The sequence below is a fragment of the Schistocerca serialis genome, chromosome 5 (genome assembly GCF_023864345.2).
Source record: "Schistocerca serialis cubense isolate TAMUIC-IGC-003099 chromosome 5, iqSchSeri2.2, whole genome shotgun sequence".
Classification (NCBI taxonomy): domain Eukaryota; kingdom Metazoa; phylum Arthropoda; class Insecta; order Orthoptera; family Acrididae; genus Schistocerca; species Schistocerca serialis.
The window spans coordinates 625623571-625639211 of record NC_064642.1 but is presented as its reverse complement, the minus strand read 5'-3'; the positions used below and the strand labels follow the sequence as shown (position 1 = coordinate 625639211).

Genomic DNA, 15641 nt, shown 5'->3' with positions numbered 1-15641 from the left:
GTTCCTTCCCTCAAGAGTTAAAGCAATTTTTGAAACTCTTGAAACAGAGGTAGGTCTGCTTCCAGGAGAGGTAAAGAGTTTTCATAGTGCTGTATTATTTTTCTATGAAACTGCTCTATCCTACTTAAAAAAGCGGACTGAAAAAAGTTTCCAGAACTTAGACTGCTACAACTGGGTTACCTTGAATCAAATACCTGTATGGGATGACATTGAAAAAACTTCTTCTCTAGTTAGCGAAACTGTGCAATATGTTCAGTTTGCAGAAAATGTAATGTATGATGAGTATGTCAGTGTCAAACAGTTTGTAACCACTGAGAAAATCATTGAATGGACTGCTAACAACACTGTTCCAGGCCAAAGATGGGTTGAGATGATTTCTGGGCTCTGAGCACTATGGGACTCAACTGCTGTGGTCATCAGTCCCCTAGAACTTAGAAATACTTAAACCTAACCAACCTAAGGACATCACACACATCCATGCCCGAGGCAGGATTCGAACCTGCGACCGTAGCAGCAGCGCGGCTCCGGACTGGAGCGCCTAGAACCGCACGGCCACCGCGGCCGGCTTGAGATGATTTCTCAATTCAGCCAGAATCATGTGCCATTCTCAAATGTACTCAAGCTAGTGGAGTTTCTTTTCTGCCTTCCTGGTACTAATGCTGCTACTGAAAGGGTATTTTCCCACATAAACAATATATGGACAAGTGACAAAACACAGTTGGCTGAAGAAACCATGAAAGCAATGTTAGGAAGTAGAATAAATTATGATGAAACTTGTGTCGAGTTTTTTCATGTGTTGTTGAAAAATACAGACTTGATAAAGAAAATTCACAGCACTGATAAATAAAGTTGCCCTGATCACACTCATTCATCTTAGAAGGTATTAATAAAATGTAAATGTGCTTTTCTTTGTAACAAATTTAATTGATATTTTGTATTTATTACATTTAATTGAAACCTTCTCATATAATAAATAAATAAATAAAAATAGCCTATTTTGCAAAATTTTTAATGTGTCCCGGATTTGGGCCTAGGAAATATGTTAATGTCCCGAATTTGAGTGTAGAAAATATGGTCAGCTTATCACATAGCAGTGTCGCAGCATTTGTGGGACACCCTGTGTATCGCCTTTTTCTAACGTAATTACGTAATAAGTCTTAGAGCAGATGCGTTCCGTTTTATGTTAAGCATGTGCAGTGGTCACTTTAACAATGCGGTTTTTCTTACAAATCTCTTTGGTGAGATCGTAAACTATTCTCATGTTTTAAATTACTATTATCAAACAGTTTTCATGAAACTAACTGTAGCAAAACGTGTCATTAGGCGTAATTTGTTTTCTTTCCGAATATATTAAAAAAATCATCCCCGAAACACAACTTACTAACCCAGTTCGATAAATAAGATGTTCTACGAAACGTATTTTCACAGTTTCCATGATAACTGAAGCCCAGAACGATCTCGTTATGGAAGAGTAAGCCGTAGAATGCCCTACGAAGATACAACACCACCTATAGCTGTATTCTTGGGCTGCGAAAGGCGAGTGTGGTGATCATGTTCCAAGCACCTTTCATGCACTCTGCCTGTGGCTTACCAGTGTAGGCTTTGCCCCATTGCCAAGGTTTTCAGTAGACTCTAGCTTTCCGCAAATCCGGATAATCCTTTATGAGAGTCTTTTATACAAATGTTTACTAGCAAAATAAGGCCAGAGGGGACTCCTAACGGCAACACTTAATTTGGTTGAAAATGGTTCAAATGGCTCTGAGCACTATGGGACTTAACATCGATGGTCATCAGTCCCCTAGAACTTAGAACTACTTAAACCTAACTAACCTAAGGACATCACACAACACCCAGCCATCACGAGGCAGAGAAAATCCCTGACCCCGCCGCACTTAATTTGTTCAAAATGTTCAGCAGTATAGAAGAATCAGTGACATGAAATGGTAGCATTACAAATTGATAGGTGGAAACATCAGTGACACGAAAGTTTGGGTCAGGGATGGTCAGAAGCATATTGGTCAATGCATCTGTTCGCAATAAGCAGGGAATCAGGGCTCAAGCCGCTGTCTAACACAAATGTTCAATAGTCACTACAAGTTTCTTTCAATACGAGCATGAGTGCTTCAGAATACTGAAAAGGGGATTCGTATAAAGTTGAAGACGCTGTAGTAGACCACTCTCGGTACACTCTCATCATCTTTAATGACTACTAGCTGCTCGCTGAGAAGTGTGCCATGTTCCTGTATTATGGTTCAGTTGAATCTACTTGCCACAGAGATAGGAAAAGAGTCTTCCTGCAGGAAGAAACAATATCTGTTTGGCTATAACCGATGCTGATGCCGGATCCCAGACTGACTGCTTAGCTGATGGAAGGGACGATAGCTTGAGACAGAGGTTGCTACAGCTAAATTTATAGCACACAATGAAAGATAAATAAATAGAATTAAAACAAAGTGCAACTATGGAACGTGTCCTCCCTAAACAAATCTCGCAAATGTCTTGTTATAGAATCATATTTTCAGTAATTTTACGTTCTCCTCTGCAAAAATCCTCTCTCGCCAAATTTCGCAAGGTTAAGTATCCGTACTCGTAAAGAAAATGTAATTGTTGTTCATCTTGAGTTCTATTCATTTTTATAAACCCTGCAACGCATCTAAGTAACACTGTGATGTTTCTCCTTGGGTTAACAAACGTTAAATATGTTTCAATACTAAACGTTAAATATGTTTCAATACTAACTATAAATTTCGCACCCGCTAAGGAACTGCAGTTGTCTTGCCTGTATCAGCTACGGTAGATATTTACCCTCTCAAAATATGCTTTGTCACTTACCAACTATTTCATGACGATCGTCAGCTCTGGTCACTAGCAGCGGACCTCCACTGTCCCCCTGTCAACAGAAGTAAACATGTTCAGTGCACACTTCACAGTTATTTTAGCATACGCTGCAATTGGAGAACAATGTAAAATGTAATCTCTTATCAAAGAATAAGACACCAGTCCACTCACAACAGTATATGAGACCTGAGTTTGAGAATTCAGTAAGGTGTGAATCCCCTCGAGCTACAATTATGTCATGCGTGGTTTGAAAAGGTCTCTGAATATGTTCTTTGCAATACATTTCCACGAAGTTTCTGTACGAGTTCACTAACGATCAACACACGTTTTTGGAGAACCGTGCCAAACAACATGCCAACCACTTGAGTTTCACGCATGTACAGTTGTGGACAAAACGAGCGAGACCTCTTGCCTTTTCGTTATGCTGATCCGCACAGCTATGAAGTCTACTAAACAGCATAACAGGCAAGGCGACGAAGTGCTACCAACATACTATGCACAGGCGTGAAATTGAGAAACTATCCGAACTTTGTCAGACTGTTTTTAATCATGTCTAACTAAGACTATATTAATGCTGATTAGTGTGTTAACACAACACGTAAATATAAGATATAAATGAAAGAAGAAACTCTAATTAGTATGAACTGTACTAATAAAAATAAATTCAGCTTATCTAGATAACATAACTGTTTTAGTAAGACAAATTACCCGAGATCGTTACGAATTAGCAAAATATTATGTGCATTCGGCCGCGAAACGGTCTGTGTCAACGTTCAGACCAATCATACTGGATTACCGTTGCGTAAATTTTCCTTACATAAACAGCCGTATCTTTAGATGGCATTCACATAGAAACTCACTTTTTTACACCACCAAGGGACCGTATACCGCAGGAAGTGCGATACATTTCCGTTTATAATGTCTACCAGTACTCGAGGTAAACGGGTTTCAAGGGTTGGGTAGACACATAGACGGTCAAGAAAGTGAAACTAGTAGGGTTCCATTTTTACCTATTTAGGTGACTAAATCCTAACAACGAAAATAGCTACGACAGTTACTGAAGATGAGGGCCGCATAAATAAAACCCCCTACTCTTTATTCGAAATGTTCTAGTTGAAGTCGATACATCAACATATTAATCGTAGCTACGCTTTCGATCCAAATCACGTTTACAGGAAAGCAAATACAATCCATTTGCCTATACACGTGGTAATTCAGATCCTAGTATTAATGCCACCGCGTTTTAGAAGTGTGATCATTCCCATTGCTTAAGAAACACTTCGGCTAATGAACGTTTCCTGGCTGTGGCGAGTCTAATGGAGAATTCAAAACATTGTAGAATACGTTTGGCAGCTATGTCGCCGTTTATTTCCTGGGGTAGTGCAGAATTATCCTACTAAATTTACTCGCTAATAGCAGTATTTGGTATTTCGATAAACATCCCGAATGACTGTCACATGAGCGGTGACATAATGGTAGAAAATTCATGTTTTTGAGTCCAGGAAGCTCTGTGCAACAGAAACTGCAGATCATTTTGCCATTTTCATTGCGAAATTGCCGGCTTATTCATGTCTGGGGTAATAATAGAGGTTTTTTTGCCTGGGCTGTCTGTTAGCATAGTGAAAAGTGTTTGCTACTGCGAGGGATGTCTGATTTGTTTTCGGTTCTAATCTCGATGGAGGCAGATAGACTATCAATAAAGCAATTTTAAGAACTTCTCGCGCTACCTTCATTCTGTACTGGCGCCCTGTGGATATCAATATGAAAATTTTGTAGAATTTCATACTTGTTACTGCCTACTTTTCCGTTTCTGTCACTAATTGAATTGATTTTCAAATGAATTTCGCTAAGAATATTCACGCATTGCTAAATTTGCACAGTTTCATGGTAGGTCAGCAACGGTAATCCAGTATGACTGGTCTGAACATTGATACAGACCGTTTCGCGGTCGAATGTGCATAATATTTTGCAAATTCGTATCGATCTGGGGTACTTTGTCTTACTAAAACTATTGTGTTATCTCGATAAGCTGAATTTATTTTTATTAGTACAGTTCATACTAATTAGCTTTTCTTCTTTCATTTATATCTTATAATCACGTGTTGTATTTAACACACTAATCAGCATTAATATAGTCTTAGACATGATTGAAAACAGCCTGGCAAAGTTCGGATAGTTTTTCAATTTCACACCAGTGCATAGTATGTTGTTAGCACTTCGTCGCCTTGCCTGTTATACTGTGTAGCAGACTCTAAAGCTGTGCAGATCAGCATAATGAAAAAGCGAGGGGTCTCGCTCGTTTTGTCCACGACTGTACTCTCAGCGTCAGAGACAACCCGGGATAACGTGCAGGCCTGTAAGGCAGTTCTTGAAGTTTTCCATATTTTTCTCTATAAGGGACCGCACAATGGCATGCTGGAGAAAATCATTAGGAGAAGTATAGCTCCAAAATAATATGACGTACCAGGCGCTATTCAGATAGTCCTCAATACGTATATGTCGAGATGAAGTTCTGTACCATTATAGTACGCCAAACCATCACACTTGTCATTCATCTTTCTTTTTGTCCATTATTGTTTTTCGTTGGCTGGCAGAGGTATGACACGGCGCATTTCAGTCAGAACCATTTTTATTAATATAAATAGTTTAAAACAGTAGAAGAGGTAATGAAATTCCATGGCTTTCAAAATTAATTAACTGTTTAGTGCATACTGATGAAACTTAACTTAAAACTGAAGAAGCACTTTGCTGCACTAAAGCTGGAATGATATGCAATGTGAGGGGGCAGTTTGCGAGAGAACAAATTGGGTGATTCTGGTAGTGTAAGGTGCACGGTGTGCATGGAGCAGCACAGCTTGCATTTGGGAATGGATGTGGTATGTGGGGCGGGGTGGGGGGATATTGGTTGGGAAACATGGGATCTGGGATAGGTATAACTACGATGGACGACAGGCTTGGATATGAGTAGATGAGGGCAGGAACAGAAGAGGGAGCACATTTGGGGCTTCGATCTGGTCAGTAGGGTAAATACCAGGACAGATTTCATTGTCAGCGTGTGTCTGTTAAAATTGCATAGGGAGAGGGTAAGGAAATGTGTAGATGTAGGTTTGGTGGCAAGTACCACTATAGGCGTGACTGTATTCGAATATTCGAAATTAAAAGGGAAGAAATGGGGTTTTGGAGTGGAGTATGCGGGATGCACAGCATAAAACAGGTGTTCAGTGTTTGTGTGAAGGGGAAGAGGAAAGTGATGAGTTGGTAAAAGATTCGTACAGATATGAGTAATGTGTGCGGAAAACAAGCGGGTCGCTTGGCGCTCAAGGATTTGAAGAGTGGTGAAGACGATATACAGGCTACAGAAGCGTACCACAGAATGGGACAGATCAAGGATTTGTAAGAATGGGGGATGGGGGAGGGATGCAGTCTTAATCTTCGGAATTTTGATCAGTTGTGCCTTTTCGTTGGATAGTTAGTAGGTGGGGTTTCCATGTTAATGTACAGTCGTGAATTAGACAGAGTACTTTACTATGTGCGGCGGTCATATGTGATTAGGAAGATGTCATGGAGACAAAAACTGCATTTGGTTTACCTGTAATTATTACCAGGGTTTTGGTCAGGTTTATGTTAAGCAGCAACTAGAGAGAGGAGAGATGAGTGAGGTGGAGCTGAAGGGATCCTTAGAATTGCCGGCGGAGAGGATAGACCTCTAGGAAAGCGCTGTTTCGGCATACTAGAGGATTCAGACAGGAGGAAATGGCTTGAGCACGTGAGTAATGTAAATGACATAGAAATGGAAAAATATTCAGTTCAGTGCGCTGCTCACGAACGTAGGCTTCAGCCAGCACGGTTGCACCTGACAAGCGCGAAATAACTGTAGAAAAAGTTCAAACGGAACTTGTCCAAACATAATACTTTCAGATATCGATCTTTCTACCCAGTCCATCTCCCTCCCCCCCCCCTCCCCCCCTCTCTCTCTCTCTCTCTTACGGTAACGTTGCAATAACTGATATCGGTGAAGTATAGGAACTAGCGTTTCTTTCAACGTTTTCACTCCGCTTAACGGTTCTTTATTAAATGAACGTTGCACAACACTGACTTTTGCACTCATTGAAGGGACAGCTGATTCTATATGTGCGACATTTCTCTGCAGTCTCAATCGGTTGTTGGTTTACACTGCTGCACTTATAGCCAGAGTTTGGATTTATTCGACAATTCTGAGTGTTGAAATTTTCACATACCTAAGTGCACAAATGAGTAATGTGTTACTGTGAAAGATTCTTAACCACTGGGAAGATCTTCCGTATAAGATAAAAGGAGCGCACGTAAGGTAAGCAGTGCGACATGTTTCCCCAAACTCTTCTTAGCATGTTCGTGTCTCCTGTCTTTGAGGGCAAGAATAATAGTATTGTACTTTATATATCCATGTCAGAAATAAAGAAAGTATTATAAATTTATCTTGATGGTGGACAACGTGTAGGGGCCTTGAGGAGGTCAGTTGGATGTTCAGTAGAGCGTCGAAGCAAAGGAAATCACAGAATTTTATGAACTGCAAATTTAGTGATCGTCATTGTCATTAAATTTTGACAAAATTTATTAATATTGTAAAATGTATTACTTATCATAGAGACATACGCTGTTTGAGAAAAGTCTATCCAAACAGTTTATTTCTAGGAGAACAGAGTGTACAGTTTTTGGGACTACCGATTGACCACAACCTTAACTGGAAAAAATACACCTGCAAATAAAGCGTTGTAGTTCTGCTACATCTACATATTTCCCTCCAGTAACGAGTTACGTAATCATATTGGGATAACGCGTTCAGAGTGCAGAATAGCGTTGTACGGTATATAACAGCAATGTGCAACAGATACCACCAGAAAACATGATATTATGACAACTTTTCTCTCTGTGTCATGGGTGCAAAATATTAACATTAATTATGTACGAGAGGTCTAAAGGAATGTTAGAAGCACGTGTGGAGAAAAATCGCTTTGGGTTCAAGACAAACGTAGGAACGTATAAAACAATACTTACTCTACAATGTATTTTAGAAGATTTTTGAATAAAACAAAACCGCATTTATCACATTTATTGACTCAGGAAAATCTTTTGGCAATGTTGATTGAAATGCATTCTTTAAATTTCTAAAATTGCCAGGGATACGATGATGGGTGCGAAAAGCTACAAGCAACCTATATATAAACCCGTCTGGTGCCGTAAGAGTCGGACACTAAAGGGCGGCAATAAATAAGAAGGGAGTTAAGCATGATTGTAACCTATCACAAATGTTATTCACTGTGTACATAGATCAAGCAGCAACTAGCAGAAAGAAAGGGGACAATTAAGGTTCATGGAGAATAAAAACAATTTCTCGGTGGCATTGTGAAACTGGAGAGAAATTCCACCTTATGCAAAACTCTGTTTAATTAGATTTGTTTCATTCAAACCTATTTCAGCACTTTCCGTTGCTTCTTAATATTTTTGAAATATTAATTAGATTAGGAAGTTAATTAGATTAGGAAACGAGACATTAAAAGTAGTAAATGAATTTTGCTATTTGGGCAGCAAAAGAACTGATATTGAAGAGAATGAATATAAGCTATTTGAGAAAAGGTGAACTTCTTAGTCGCTTATAAACAACCTTGATTGTGGATTACCGGTTTACGGTGATCTCCAGATCACGATAAAAGTTTATTACATGTCTCCTATACTAGTTGTAATAACCTTTTATCGAGATCTAAAGATGATAACTGATGTGTCGACAGAAGTGCCGACACAGTGTTATTTTGAGGGGGCCGATATTCACGCTATAAGCTCACGCAGAATATCGGGAAGTCTGAAACAGGACGCTCAATTAATGCTATAAAGAAAAGTACGTTGCTTTTGTAATACTTAACTTTAATCCATCCTTGTTGTATACATCGTTCTTGTTGAGACATGCTTTAGACGATAATTATCAATTGCTATGTAAGGCTAATGGCGCCTTGCTAGGTCGTAGCCATGGACTTAGCTGAAGGCTATTCTAACTATCTGCTCGGCTAATGAGCGATGCTTCGTCAGTGTAGTCGCTAGCAATGTCGTCCGTACAACTGGGGCGAGTGCTAGTCCGTATCTCGAGACCTGCCTTGTGGTGGCGCTCGGTCTGCGATCACACAGTGGCGACACGCGGGTCCGACATGTACTAATGGACCGCGGCCGATTTAAAGCTACCACCTAGCAAGTGTGGTGTCTGGTGGTGACACCACAGTAACCATGCTTATCGAAACCAGCAATCGGCATTAAATGTTGTTTACAACAGATCTTGGCTAAGAAATTCACCTTCTCTCAAATAATTATTACAGATCGCACCTTAACACTCAAGGTGGGTTAACTAATAAACTCCAGAATGTTGACAGCGTGAAAAGCGATTCTGAAAAAAGATAAATTTGTTAACATCAAATATAAATACAATGTTATTCGTAGGTTTCCCCAGGGTTTCAGAAGACGACTGCCAGAAAGTAAAACATACAGAAAATGAACACATACCATTCGAGCGAGCATCTCTCGAAGTTTTCAACTCACATTACTCAATCTGGCTTGAAAAATGGCTGCAGACTGGCTGAACCTTGAGCAAAGAGAGCTCATTCTGAATTACAACTGGAAGACTGAGAACGTAAGTGAAGTGCAAAGTCAATTCAGAATGATGTTTCAGCGAGATGCACCAACACGATTGACAATTACTCGTCTGCATCACAAGTTTGGCGACGGAGGAACTGTCCAGGATACCAACAACAACAATTCAGGAAGGCTACGATCATTCAAAAGAAAGAGAGAAGTCATCGAAAAGTTCCAGCAATCTCCTAGAAGGTCTGCGCAGCAAGTAGCTTGTGAACCGAAGATCCAAAAGAAGCGCGTTCAACGGAAAAGTGTTATTCCTAGATTACTCCACGCTGAAATATAAGCGTCTACTTTGACAAATATCTACCAGACAGATAGATAGAACGACGGTGCTGTTCCGAGTACCCTCTGCACTCACCAGATTTGGCCCCCACTGATTTTTTTTCTCTAGGGGCACGTGAAGTACAATGTTGGATTCATTTGGTCAGTGTTATCAGCTATGTCTGGACCACGGTGGCCAACAATTTGAACATATTCGATAAATGGATGGTTTCTACATTTGTTCGCAATATTCTAGATGTTGAAACTTCCCCGTATCTTATTAAATATTAATGTTACAATCATAAATAGGGTGTATACTTTTTGGGACACGCTGTGTTACATAGAAGGGAAATATGGATGATAAACAGTAGAGGCAAGAGGTCAGAACAGAAGCTTATGAAGTGTGATACTGTAGAGCAGTGCTGAAAATTAGATGGGTAGATCAGATAACTAAAGAAGAGGTACTGTTTAGCATCGGGGAGAAACGAAATTTTGGCGCCACATTCTAAGTCATCAATGATGAGTTAATTTGGGAACTGAGGGAAGTATGAAGGACAAAATTTGTAGAGGCAGAAAAGAGCTTGACCACAGATGTAGGTTGCAGTACTTATGCAGAGACAGAGAGATTTGGTGAGTTGCTCGGAACATGCCATTCAGAGCGAAGACCACGATAAGAACGATCTTTCTTTCTTTCTTTTGCTTGTGCCTTTTTTCCCGCAATGACGCAGGGTCGGTATGGGTAATCGGAATTGGCAAGCTTAATTTAAGGGGTGGCCGGATGCCCTTCCTGCTGCCACTCCGTACCCCCCCCCCCCCCCCGGGACAGAATTAGGTACCCCAAGTGTCTGTGTCCAGTGTAATCCATGGAAGAGTGGAAATGTGTTCAGATGTCTACAAGCCGTATAACTGAGGCAGAACGTGGGGACCAGCCCGGTATTCACCTAGTGGGACGTGGAAAACCGCCTAAAAACCACATCCAGGTTGGCTGGCGCACCGGCCACAGTCGTTAAGACGCCGGGGGATTCGATCCGGGGCCGGCGCACCTACCCGAGTCCAGGAAGCAGCGCATTAGCGCTCTCGGCTAACCTGACGGGTCACCACGATAAGGACGATGCGGTGTAGTAAAAGTGTTGTGGGTAGTGTACGTGGCAGGAGACTTGTGGTGGTAGTGTTGTGGGTATTGTATCTGGCAGGAGACTTGTGGCAGAAGTGTTGTGGATAGTGTACCTGGCAGGAGACTTGTGGCAGAAGAGTTGAGGGTAGTTTACCTGGCAGGAGTCCTTGGAGCCCTGGCCGGCACAGAGCATGTTGTCGGTGATCCTGCCGGCCGAGTAGCGCGAGGCGCGGCACTGCTGCAGGCTGAGGATGGGCACCTGCGCCTCCTGCACCACCGACGCCAGCGCGCCGTCCTCTGCGGTCCGCCCCCAGCCCACCACTGTGCCCGTCCGGCCCGCCGGGTCGCCGCCGCCTGTAGACACGTGTCAGTGGCTGCACGAGATGTGTTTCGCACCGGGAAGATGTGTTTCTCACCTTTCTCGTCCCGTATACAGGGCATAAGCTATAGGAAAAGCGGGTAATATACAAAATGTACACGAACTCAAGAGGGAACAATAAGACAGGGAGACTAAAGCCCGTTCCACACGCAACGATCTGTCTGCGTCGACATCGGCGCAGATGTTTGTTCATGCAAAATATCGCTGCAAATGTGGTGTGTTCACACGACACAAACCCCAATCTAATACTCGCCTGCCATCTATCGGTGTAGAAAAGAAATGTCAGTGGCAAGCGACTATGCTCCCCGTAAACGTCAAAAATTTAATTCAGTTATTTTGAAATATAGAAATGGAGGAAGTACTGTTGTGGTCTGTGTTCGCAACTTGTGTTGCAAAAAACATTCAGACCAACCGCAGGAAATAGAGAAAGCGGTCAAAATGGTGTAGACAATGGCTGCTAAAGCGGAAGCAGTTTACTCACGTAAATTTACTGCGAGAGTTGCAGGGCGAACCTGTTTTATTTTACATTACCTCGTGTTCCATTTCCTCGCACATTGACACTCCAATTTCATCTTCAGTTGTACTCCTGCTTGGTTTTGGGGTTTCTTGATCACTAAGAAAGCCAAGCAGATCAAAATACCATAACGTTGGCTGCTATACACCTGATCTTCTAGATTTCTGAACTTTGGATAACTCTTTTCGGTAAACAGTTCGCTGACAGACTCATTTTACTTGACTTGCCTTCATGAACTCATCCTTCAGGACAGCGTAAAGAACTTCACATGTGTTGGGTATCATTTCACTCAACGCTTGTTTCGATATTGCAGTCGAAAATTCCAAATCCTTGTAGCTCCTTCATGTAGCTAGGAATCTTAATGTTACCGCCAGCCGTTCATGAGGAGAAACTGCTCTTCTCATACAGGTATTTTTTCTCATAAAACGAGGGGTTACAAGCTTTAAGAGATAATTATATGTTTCGACATCCATCCGCAAATAATTTCGCCAGTTCGCAACGAAATTATTTTTTTATTACCGTTTCCCTGTTTTCCGAGAGGTCAACTGCCCGCAATTTTTCAATTAGAGCATTGTATGCTGCTGTCTTTTTGTCTCGGTCACTATATTCTTTACTTTTAATCTTCCACAAACATGGGTGGTTTCTATATATTTCAATGAATTCACTTACAAACTCTCGAGAACACTGACGAGTATCAGCCAAATTTATTGTCCTGTGCGCACAAATACATTTTAAGTAAAATAACCATCACGATCTACACTACTTTTTCACAAATTTTATATAGCATACAAGATCTCTTTTTCCCAAAAATGTTACTAAAAATATTCAATCTAGATCACTTTTCAGATGCTGAATCACTGTGAACGAGTGCTAGGTGTATCATTATGACCCTAAGACAAAGAAGCAAAACAGGCAGTGGTAACATGTGGATTCATGACCAACCATTCACCACCCAACCATCATCGGGCAGGTTGATACTGAGTTGTTTGTGGGACTGCCGTGGTTGATGCCAACAGATTATGCCCATAAGGGGCACACTACCTCAGGAGCATACTACTGAAATATCCAATGAGGCCATCAAGGTGATACAATGTGGACAGCTATCCAAAGGAGGTATTTTCGCCTCATGACAGTGCCCCAGCTCATTCTGCACAAGGCACAGTTACTCATACTGTTTCTATGAACCTTCCTGCTTTGGCTGACACCCTGTTTCCCCTGACATGCCATCCAGTAACTACCTGTCCATTCTTCGTGTTATGTGGCAACTTGTCCCCAAAATTGTCTCGAAACATATTTCATGATATTATACAGGGTGAATTCGTCCGCCGTGTACAAACTCTTGGGGTTGATCGATGAGAGGATACGGGACAAAATGTTCAAATGTGTGTGAAATCTTACGGGACTTAACTGCTAAGGTCATCAGCCCCTAAGGTTACACACTACTTAACCTAAATTATCCTAAGGACAAACACACACACCCATGCCCGAAGGAGGACTCGAACCTCCGCCTGGGATACGGAACAAAAAAGGTCTAAGAACGTATGTCTGGAATTGCATGGTTTCCATGCTAGAGACCATTTATTCAATTATACTTTGCTACAGAGACTGCGGTATAATACGGGCAGTACCACGCAGCCACACTTACAGTATGTGTGTTTTCCTTCTAGAGAGTGGTACTGTTCCTCACCCTCTCCTGTCATAGTAATTGGTGATGTTTGTCCGATTCACTTCTCTTGCTGATTCAACTTGTATTGGATGTGCTAGAGCGTTGTACACAGTGGTTCCGTATTCGAATCGAGAGCTTGCCGACATGATGTTTACGTACGGAAAGGCTAGTGGCGGTAAGGTTGTATCAGGATATCTATCGCCGCCGACAACAAAAAAATGGTTCAAATGGCTCTGAGCACTATGGGACTCAACTGCTGAGGTCATTAGTCCCCTAGAACTTAGAACTAGTTAAACCTAACTAACCTAAGGACATCACAAACATCCATGCCCGAGGCAGGATTCGAACCTGCGACCGTAGCGGTCTTGCGGTTCCAGACTGCAGCGCCTTTAACCGCACGGCCACTTCGGCCGGCCCGCCGACAACAACCACCGCATTCAATGTTCGCAATGTGGTTTCGCCTTTTATTTGGGACAGGTTCTTTCAAAGAAGCAGAAAATCTTGAAGAATATAACCGAAATGTTCGGACATCAGACTTGGAGGAAAATGTGATTAACACTTTGAAAGGTGACCGCTGTGTCAGTACCAGGCAGTTGGCTCAGCAGAACAGGCTAAGCCAGACGACATGTGGAACATTCTCCATGACAATCGTTACCATCCTTATCACTTACAGCGTGTGCAGGGGTTACTAGCGACAGACTTTCCACATCGGGAGCGTTTTGTCACTGGCTTCTTCACCAGGCAACCACGATTCCGGGATTTGTGTCGTCCATCCTATTCACAGATGAGGCCACCATTACGTGGAGTAGTATCTTCAACTTTCATAAGTTATCTGTGGGATAGTATGCAGAACCCACACGGTATGGTGACAGCAAATCATCAGCTTCGGTGCAGGTGGAATATGTGGGCCGGGATAATTGGCGACAGTATTTTGGGACCAGTCTTCCTTCTAAGCCGTCTAACAGACCGGAAGTATCAGCGTTTCTTGCGGGTTACTGTCTCCCCTGCTGGAAGAAGTGCCATTGATGATTCGAAGGTTTATATGGCTGCTACATGATGGCGGTGCAGCCCACCTCGCCACGTCCGGACGCCTCTCAATCATGTCTTCCCTGACCGATTTATTGCACGAGAGGGTCCATTTGCATGACCTGCTCGTTCACAGAATCTCAATTCGTGTGATTTCTGATTATGGGGCCATCTCAAAAGTATCGTGTATGCAGAGCCCATTTCAGATGTGGAGACGAGCAGCGTATTCATGCCTCACCGATGTGAATGTGTGACACAGAACATGCTATGGCGCGTACAAGCATGCGATGAGGCGCATGAAAAACATTATCAGCACATACTGTAACTGTAGCTGCGTGATAAGCGCCTATTAGACCGCAGTGTCTGTAACAATGTATGATTGAATAAATAGTCTCTAGCATGGAAAACACGCATTTCCGGACATAGGTTCGTTGGACTTTTTTTTTTGTTCCGTATACTCTGATTGATCAGTCCTTAGAGTTTGTACACGGTGGAAAAAATCACCTGAATCTAGTCGACCCTTCGTGCTGCATCGTAACTGCAGACAGTATTCAGCGCCACCAGTGATTGCCCAGCTGATTGCTTCTTCTCTACCTTTATGTTATTATGGCGATGATCTTGTTATTTTTTTGTAGAGTTGAAAGCTTCCATGTTGGCTGGGCCGACATAGAAGTTTACGTAAAAGGACCAGGAGAAGCCATAACCGTATTCAGGGCTGAGTCTGGCTTCAGCACATGTTGTCGAAAGCGGAATTCGCTTTGCCTACTCCCGCACTCCGTGTGGTAAAGAGGACAGCTGTCTGCCAAAAAATAGTATTGTTCAGGACACAGGGAAGAATACTTTTAGAAAAAATAAAACTCTGAGCCAGGTGCAGCCTTCCAGAGATGGAACAGCGTGAGAACCGCCGTTTGCCTCAGCAGGCGTGCCACGGAAGAACCTTGGTTTCAAAGTTTTGTGACATGGTTTCTTATTGGTGCATAGTGTTTATTTCTGTAGCGTGCACGCTTTCTCATGCATGTCTAGGTGAAAGCCTTTCTGTTATCAGTTTTAGAATGGTATCAAGGAGTGGGGAATATTTTCTGGCTTCCTCCTCACGCTGGTTACTTACAGCAAAATCCGCAGGAGTAGGAGTTTCTTCTGCCTTTTTACAAAATTATTACTGAAGAAATTCACAGTGCTTACTGAT

At 42.1% G+C, this 15641-nt stretch overlaps 1 protein-coding gene across 1 annotated transcript in view; it reads right to left on the bottom strand.

The window, feature by feature from the left end:
* Window positions 1–15641, bottom strand: part of LOC126481382 (trypsin-1-like) — a 112956-nt gene that overhangs the window by 5220 nt on the left and 92095 nt on the right. The window contains exons 5-6 of the mRNA XM_050105096.1: window positions 11025–11224; window positions 2833–2890 (exon numbers count right to left, since the gene is read on the bottom strand). Of these exons, the coding sequence (XP_049961053.1) occupies window positions 2833–2890; window positions 11025–11224 (258 nt within the window). The remainder of the gene's footprint in view (window positions 1–2832; window positions 2891–11024; window positions 11225–15641) is intronic.